The 8,660-nt window shown below is 42.5% G+C and overlaps 1 protein-coding gene across 1 annotated transcript; it reads right to left on the reverse strand.

The window, feature by feature from the left end:
* Window positions 1-670: 670 nt before the first annotated feature.
* On the reverse strand, window positions 671-8,615 carry LOC109088656 (NEDD8-conjugating enzyme Ubc12). The gene is made up of 6 exons (XM_019102815.2): window positions 8,273-8,615; window positions 6,051-6,145; window positions 5,412-5,450; window positions 4,341-4,444; window positions 1,662-1,725; window positions 671-1,539 (listed from the first exon to the last, which is right to left on the reverse strand). Exons 1-6 carry the CDS (start codon window positions 8,385-8,387, stop codon window positions 1,399-1,401), a joined length of 558 nt encoding a protein of 185 aa, XP_018958360.1. The 5' UTR covers window positions 8,388-8,615; the 3' UTR covers window positions 671-1,398.
* Window positions 8,616-8,660: the final 45 nt, after the last annotated feature.

Here is an 8,660-nt window from a genome sequence, read left to right on the forward strand (position 1 = left end):
AAATAAATGTATTTCAGATACATCTTAGAATATTTATTTTTCGCTAGGGATATGAAGGAATAAACCTTTCATAGATCATTCAGTTCTAAATCAATACACCAATGCATTAGCCCAAATACCAGCTTACTTTGACTAAAGCGGTTTGTAATGAAGGCATTGTGAAATGACACCTCATACTTGAACGACAGATGTCTACAGCATTCATTCATTCATCTGAAATCTGAGAATCAGCGTCCAGGGGCCCGTCCAAATCCTGAGCCCCCATCACCTGATGGATCTCTGAAGGCAGCACGTGCTATCCCACAGTCCTCTGCTTGCACTTCTGCGTCTGCTGAGACAGCATCTGAGGGTAGTGAAATGTAGGCTTTTACCTGAAGGACTTCTGTATCTTGCTGCAGATTATTTGACTATGTTCAAGCCTGTAATGTCTCCGTTCCTCTTCCTGCCATCACATCCTGAGCTTGTCTTACAGAAGAAACATTTTTAAATGAGAATGTTTTCCAGAGGGCGACCCAGATATCAAAGGCTTTGTCAAATCAGATTTGTGCTGTTTGGACTGCAGTGGCTTTGAGAGTAATGGGGTTGTTTTCTGCGACTGCGGACGCTTTGATTGGTTCTGAACGTCCAGCGATCATCAGTGCAAGTGTGCTGACGCAGAGGCACAGCTTCGTCCAGGTCAGATAAAACATTTTATTGTTGCTGCTTTTTTTTTTTTTAAAGACAATCTGCTGTTGCAGTTTACACTAATCTTAAAATGTAGGCATTCAAGTCAATATTTTATTTAACATAATTCATATTGCAGTCATCGTGAACAACTGGGATTTCAATATACACAACAGAATTGTAACATTGTACGCAACCCTTCCTAACCCTACGTCGAAAATCCCATCCCACCCATTCCCAACCAGGAAAACTACAGCAAAACATCATAAGTCTCCCAAACTCACAACAGCCCAATGAGCAGACGGATCCGGTGGACCTCGGGTTAGCCGCTCTCTAGCTTCAACGGGGATCAGTGTGTCAGCACTATCAGAATTGGTCGAAGGCGACGCTACACGCGTCTTATTTGGCGAACGTAAAAATGAGTGACTAGTTGAATACGTGCGACTCAAGGCAGTTTGGCCGAAGCCCAGAAGAATGGGGTCCTCAAGCCTGGGTAATGAATACAAGTGTAATGATCTGTCTGGCTCTCTGTGAGTGGGAGGATAAGTTAGCATGTGAATCTCAGCAAAAATAAACAGTGGGTACCAGCATAGTGGCGAAATACGACTGGATTCTCTGAGCAACAGTCACTGACCGGCCTTCCCCCCTTCTGTGTGCGGTCAGTGTGTCGGTCAGTGCGTCTCAGCGCATGTAAACGATAAATGCATTCTGGGATGTGAGGGCCGGCGGCAAGGACTATTTGAGACAGCGCTCGAAGTAGGTGGCGCCCACGTATCCGCCGCGCAGCGAGCGCTGGACGTTCTGCTCGAAGAGCCGCCGGTTGGTCTGCAGCACCTCCGCCGCCTCCTTGTTCAGGGGGTCCTCAGGGTTGGGCTCCTGCGGGAGGGACACACAGAGACCACACAGCAGCAGCTGGAGTTAACGTGTGTACCCAGAGAAACTCAGCAGGGTTTGTGTCACTAGGATCTAAGCTTCATGAGCAGCAGAGCTGAACGTACCAGGAACAGATACTGTAGTCCGTATATGATGGAGTTAATCGTCAACACTGGCTTCCAGTCTTCTCTGAAACAGAAAGAGTGATCACACATTTCAGGATCACACACTGATGCTTCATTACATGACTGATAATTCAACAACTGTCTAACTTTCTACCGTTTATCCCCGTTATACTCTGGCTGCATTCTGTCATTCACATGAAAGGCTGTACAGGATAACAGGGATGGGAGATATACTGGTAAATATTCTCCCCACGATAGAATGAGTCTTCCTGCGATAATAACGATAAAGTCTGGTTGTTGACATATCTCTGTGTGTGACCGTGTGGAGCGACTTGAAGACGGACGTGAAGCTGAGGAGGAGTTTCTCTCTAAACGAGGAGCTCCTTCTACAGTCTGTCAGGGCTGCACAGTGCACTAAAACCATTCTGAGCCTTGAATAACTGTAGTACAGCAGCACGTGTGCGATAAAGTTCTGCATGTGTATGAGCCTGTTTACAAACCTGTGGTCAACAAAGAGATATATTGACAAACTTTTACACCATGTCCTAACTGCATACGATGTGACACGCAATAAAATGTATCTTTTCCATGTTAATCAGAGGTTTGGTCCTAACTAGCCGCAACGACGACACAAAATGTCTATTTTAGAAACAGTTTATATTTCCGCGACGTAGTGGCTGGAACAACAACATTTAAACTATATGACAGTAGATGATCTCAGGTACTGTAGAGTTTTCTGTAGAGTTAAGCAAGTTTTCCTCATCGTCTGCCCTAATTATTAGTGGAGTACCTCAGGGCTCTATTCTGGGACCGCTTCTTTTTAACTTATATATGCACCCTCTGGGGGATATTATCGGGAAGCACAATGTTTCTTTTCATTTATATGCTGATGATACACAGTTGTACCTCCCGCTCAAAGCTGGTGATTCCCTTCAACCATTGATGGAATGTATCTCAGATATTAAAAAATGGTTACCAAATAACTTTCTCCAACTCAATTAGAACAAAACAGAAATTATTGTTTTTGGTCCCCAAAAACAATCATTTCCCCTCCATTTCCTCACAGGTTAGAAACCTGGGCGTTATCATAGACTCAGAATTATGTTTGTCCAAACAAATTAATTCTGTCGTTAGGGACAGTTTTTTTATCAATTACGGGTCATCTCCAAACTGTTCTAGATTTGGAGAAGGTTATTCATGCTTTTATCCATTCTGGTCCATTTTAGAGTTCAGTTTAAGATTCTGTTGTTTGTTTTTAAAGCTCTTAACAATCAAGCTCCATCTTTTCTTAAAGATCTTATTATCTCTTTGCCGTCTACGAGACTTTTAAGATCCGCTGACAGGGCTCTTTTATCTGTCCCTCGTTCCCGTTTGAACACTAAGGGTGACAGAGTCTTTTCAGTCACTGACCCCCATCTGTGGAACCGATTGCCTCTAGACTGCCGGCTTGCACCTTCCATTACCATTTTTAAATCGAGATTGAATACCTATCTTTTCTCTTTAGCATTTTAATTTCAATTCATTGTTGTGTTATTGTCTGTCTTGTTTGCTTCTTTTCTGTGCTTTCCTTTTCTCTTTTAACTGTATTTTACATTGTTAAGCACTTTGGATAGCTTTGCTATGTTGAAATGTGCTATATAAATAAAATTTACTTACTGATTATGTGCTTTATTCAAAGTTAAACGTGTCTAACAGGAGTTTAAATATCATAGTGCGTGGCATTTATAGCCATACTTAAAAACAACAACAGACAGTTTACCTCAGATCTTGAAAATAAATTAAAGCAAAGATGTATGTTAAAACTGTGACTCACTGCAAACCAACGAGTGTATTCTATAATAAAGATGTTACGAGTTACTCAGCATGTACTTTTAAAAATGTTAAAAATGTTAAAAAGGTTTAATATTTATGAATTAGATTATAAACATCCATGTCATTGTGAGTGCAGAGCACTTCCAGAGAGGCTCCGCCCACACACGCTTCTGATTGGCTGTGATATTTGATTGATTCTGTCACGTCGTGTCTGGTCGTGTGTAGTTAGGACACTTTATAACATCAGTCAAGTGATTGAAATAACTTATTTTTGTGACCAGACCTGGTTTCACATCACAGAATGAGGCAGAAATCCTATGTCGATTAGCACTGCATTATAAACATTCTTTATTCTTATAAAAAAATACCCAAGATGGCTTGAAAAACACAGATGAACCATATTTTGTCACAATTGTGTGTTCATTGTCTTCATGTTTGATCAGTTTAAGTGTTTCTATCTTCTCTTTACTCAGCAATAGCTGGATGTCTTTGTCCATATTAGGGATTTCCTGAAGCATCATCAGTTATTACTTCTGTGATGCATATGAGTTTCTGTGCGAGGGCGCCCTCTAGCTTCCAGTATGAATGAAACAGACATTACATTACGTTTGTGTTCGCAACACCCTATTTTTTGTCTCTCAGTTGATGCATACGAATTATCATCATTGACATCGTTATCACAATAAATACCAGAGAATATTGTAATACAGTTTTAAGTCCATATCACCCATCCCTACAGGATAAGCATCAAAGCACACTAAATGATCTGGATTTTGTCTTTGGTCGGAACCCAGTGTTGGGGATCTTCCATGTGGAAATCCTAGTAATTATATCATAAATCCCAGTGTGTAAGAGTGCACACAATACCTCAAGATATTTAGACAGACGTTGCCTTCGAGGTCAATGTTGGGGTGATAGACCATGGTTTCACATTTTACTTTAGGAGGGTCGTGAGGGTATCCCTGTCCTACCTGAAAGAAAAACACCTCTTTAATCACCGCTGAAGAGTAATCACACAAGCTTTCAAAAGATCACTCACAACGACTAGAACCGGTCAGTTTTCAGTACAAGTATCCTATTTTAAAGCAAAAATAATGCGTGACCAAACGTGTCCGCTCTGAAAACGACAATTAAAGAAATAATCAAACTGTAATTAGCAAGAAAAAAAGCTTGTTAAAGAAAAGACTTGGCTAACTAACGGGTGAAAAAATATCACATTGATGACGGATCATACACTGCCACTGCACATACACTGTATACACACAATCACCCGAGAACCGGGACTGCTTCTGAAATCAAACTACACTAAACATACAAACCAATGTCTGTCGCCTATTAGTGACACACTTTTCTTTGTACTGGTTAATCAAACAGCCTTTGAAATTTATCACATTGCATTTTCTAAACAGAATCACAGAATCTGACAAAATGCCACGCTCTTAATTAAAGCACCTGCATTTTTGCATCGATCTTGATAAATTAAGCCTGTAGTATAAAGATGCACAATTCCATGCAATTCTACCCATTTTACAGATGTGGCAGCAGGAAATAAAGACTTAAGAGTAAGACACAGGAAGTCCTGAGGGGTCCTCAGAGGTACAGCTGTCCACAAACATGCCCCAAACAAATCTGACAGGAACTGAAGACATATGTCACACAAACATAGCACTTCTGCATGTACAGCGTTCATTTGAACATTTCAGTGATTACTGAGTTAGCTGTTTTGTCTTCCTATCTACAATAAACCATTTCAACAAGTTAAACTCTTTTTGAGTTATTATAATATTATATCTCATGCTTCAGAACAAGGTCTTTTCTTCAGGTCCAAGACCCATGTGAAAACATTATTATGTAATTAAATCCGGCCTCTGATCTGCTCGCTCTTATACGATTACACTGCTTTAGTTGAGTGTCCACAGAACCAGAGATGCTGTTTACCTTAAAACTGAAGACAAATTTCCCACCTTTATAGAAACCCTGCAAAAGAAGAATAGAGCAGATGATGAATGCTGGTGAAGTTCATCAGACGGAGTAACATGCTGCTCTGAGAGGACCGGGCATGAGCTCCAGCACAGATCTGATCAACTCCACTTCCACTTCTCTTCCTTTCCAACCTGGTCACAAAATCTCTACCATATCAAAACATATTTACTCTCTCTGTGTCTTTTTGCAAAACACTGAACTGCTGCTGAATACAGGCTACACAAAAGACTCGATTAAGAGCTGTTTGTGTGCAAAACAGAGCTGCACGCTTCTGGATAACCTGAGAATGTTTTTAATGAAGGCTGTAGAAATATAGAAAAATATTAGACAGCTAAACAAAATCTGATGGAATTTATGAATGAATGATACTCGTTTCATTCCTGGATGAATCAGTGTTTTTGAATGAATCTCTTTAATGAATGATTCAAAGACAAATGCATTTTTAACAGCCCCTTTTCACAAAAACACGTGCACTCAGGAATGGATAAATTTAGTACAGATAGTGGAACTGGAACTGATTTTGGATCCCCTGCCCCATCCTGAGTGATCTGTGCTGGGTTCAGTCAGTCTGTTCTGAGAGAGAAGCCTGCAGACCTCGTCCGGGGAGATGATGAGCTTGAAGTTGAGCAGGTCGTCTGGGTCGGGGAACACCATCTCACACGTCTTTGGCAGGTTCAGCTCATTGATGTCTGACACAGAACAAAAAGCATTACTTTCACCTTCACACAGACGTCATGCTAACGACGGAGCGTTCATTATGATTGCTGTTCAATCTGATCAGAGATCAGCCTGGAGACAGGACCCCTGACTGACGGTGGGATTTCTGCTCAGGAGATCGGCTGCTACGCTGATTTAAGTGCTTTTGTATCATTTTAATTAGCAGAAGAGTGAATTAGGAGCCCTGATTATGATATACTGGCTGACGTGTGCCTCATGTTTCAAATCAATCCTCTTCCAGCGCATTCACATTAAAGCAGAGCTGTTTAGTAGATCAGCACATTATTGACCTAGCTTACAGAACTTTTTGCTGATCGTGATAAAGTCTGTTGTGTTTATACGCGTGTTTGTTCATATAAGAGTGTGTCTCAGCAATATTTCAGCCAGTTGCTGAAGCGAGTACTGCAGTCCAAATGGAGATTATTGGCGAGCGCTGTTTTCGATGGATGCCGAGAGTTTTTAGGTCTCTGACCCAGTCTGTTTGCTGGCTGCAATATGCTGTGTTTACCCCTAACTGGCAACCCGGGGTGTAGAAACACTATTGGGTGAACTGTCAGTGGGCGGAGTCACACAGACCAAAACAAAAACAGACATCCCGGTACTGAACACACACTCCCCAGCAGAATAACTGATGTAGTGTTGTTTTCAGAGAAACAAGTGTGTGACCCCAGATCCTTAATATCTGCAAATGTGTGATGGTGTTTTTATGCTTTAGTACAGTCAAAAATTGACTTAATATTAATTAATGGCCATCTGGAATGAAAAAACTGAAGGCTGGCTGATTAATAATTCACATTCAAAACACTTAGCAAGTGCTACTTTGTTTACAGTAGCGCTGCATGAGTCAAGAAACTCAATTTTCTTCAGATATAAATGGTGTTTTCTTCAGATATAAAAAAGTGTTTCATTAAAGCTCAGTGGTGTGCTTCACACATGCTGTTTTGATAAATGTATCGATGTATCAACGATGTATCACACCGTTGATAAATGTATCGATTTAAGAACAAAACTCTGATGGAGGGATTTAAAGTCTTGATATCTGGCAACCGCAATGCTTGTGGAGGCTTGTTACTGATGCAAAGCAACTAAAAATGGAACATTTTCATGGGATAAATAAAGTCCCACGGGCGAAAATCACAGACAATTCTGCTTAATAATCTGAGAAAAGCAGAAATCGTGATCTGATCTGAACAGTGACCTGCCCTGAGCTAAATACTGACACTTTATATGAGTGCATTCAGAGCTTGCACAGAGGGGTAAGGATTTCAACAGGAGGGTGATAGTTTGCCAGGGAGATGAAAATGGGCAACGGTGCACAACCCACACAAGGAAGATAACCGCAAACAGCTGCAACCGCAGGCTTTCAGACAAAGACTTACGCACTGCAGCTTTAAACACATTTAATGTTTGATTTCATATATTGTCACATTTAATGACTTGTTAACTACTTAATTGTGTTATTCCTAAAGGAGTATGATCAGCAGCCGTCCGTCTGAGAGCTGTATGAGCAGACCACCGGTCCCTCCAGCACAGAGTTATAAAACATGCTGACAGAAACACTTCAGATGAACAGGTTTGATACACACGTGTTCTTCAGATAGAACATGATCGAGGGCAGAGTGCTGAGAGAGAGGTCACTGTGGGGTCAGCGGTGCCTTGAGCTTATGGTAGTGTTGGAGTGGCCTCTCGAGAGCGTGTTACCTGAGCGCAGAGAGGTCTGAGCAGCTCAGGGCAGGTGCTGACACACACCTGAGCCGCGGGATCCTCACATCCACGCTAGGCCTCAGTGTTGTGACTCTGAATGAACCTCGTTAGTTTGCTCTGACAGAAACACGGCGTGATGTGTGACTCGAGACAGGAGCGTGGCTCCCTGCGACTGCTCTGAGGTTCACAAACATCGAGTATATAACAGTGAGAGGAACTAAAGAGTGCGCTAACACAGGTTAGCTAGAGCCGCGGCTAATGCTAGTTCCACTCTCCTCACCGTCACGAGATGTCTGTAAACAGTCTGGACTGAAAGCACGCGCGAGCCGCACTGAGTGTGTGAGAGAGAGTGTGTGTGTGTGTGTGTGTGTGTGTGTGGTTCGTAAGGTTCGTACCCTTCTGTATCCGCAGCTGGGCCGCGCTCGCCTTCTTCCCGCCGGCTCCGGCTCGCGCTCCTCCCGCGGACTCCTCGTCCTTCTTCTGCTGCTTCAGAGAGAACAGCTTGATCATCTTCGCTCTGTTCTGTGCTCAACACACGCCCGAGCCGCTCTAGCCCTGGTCTGACGCCGCTGTGTGTGTGTGTGTGTGTGTGTTTCACAGCGGACTGCGCGGGTGCGTGAGTGTTCCACAGCAGCTCTGTGTGTGTGTGTTAGCCGCTAATGCTAGCCGCTCACTCTGCCTCGAGACCAGCACACACACCTCAGTCTGATTCTGATCGCTGTCTGTAGTGATTTAAAACACGAGTGCTGTCACACGATTCATCGCATCCTAAATAAAAGTTTC

The sequence above is a fragment of the Cyprinus carpio genome, chromosome B19 (genome assembly GCF_018340385.1).
Source record: "Cyprinus carpio isolate SPL01 chromosome B19, ASM1834038v1, whole genome shotgun sequence".
Lineage (NCBI taxonomy): Eukaryota > Metazoa > Chordata > Actinopteri > Cypriniformes > Cyprinidae > Cyprinus > Cyprinus carpio.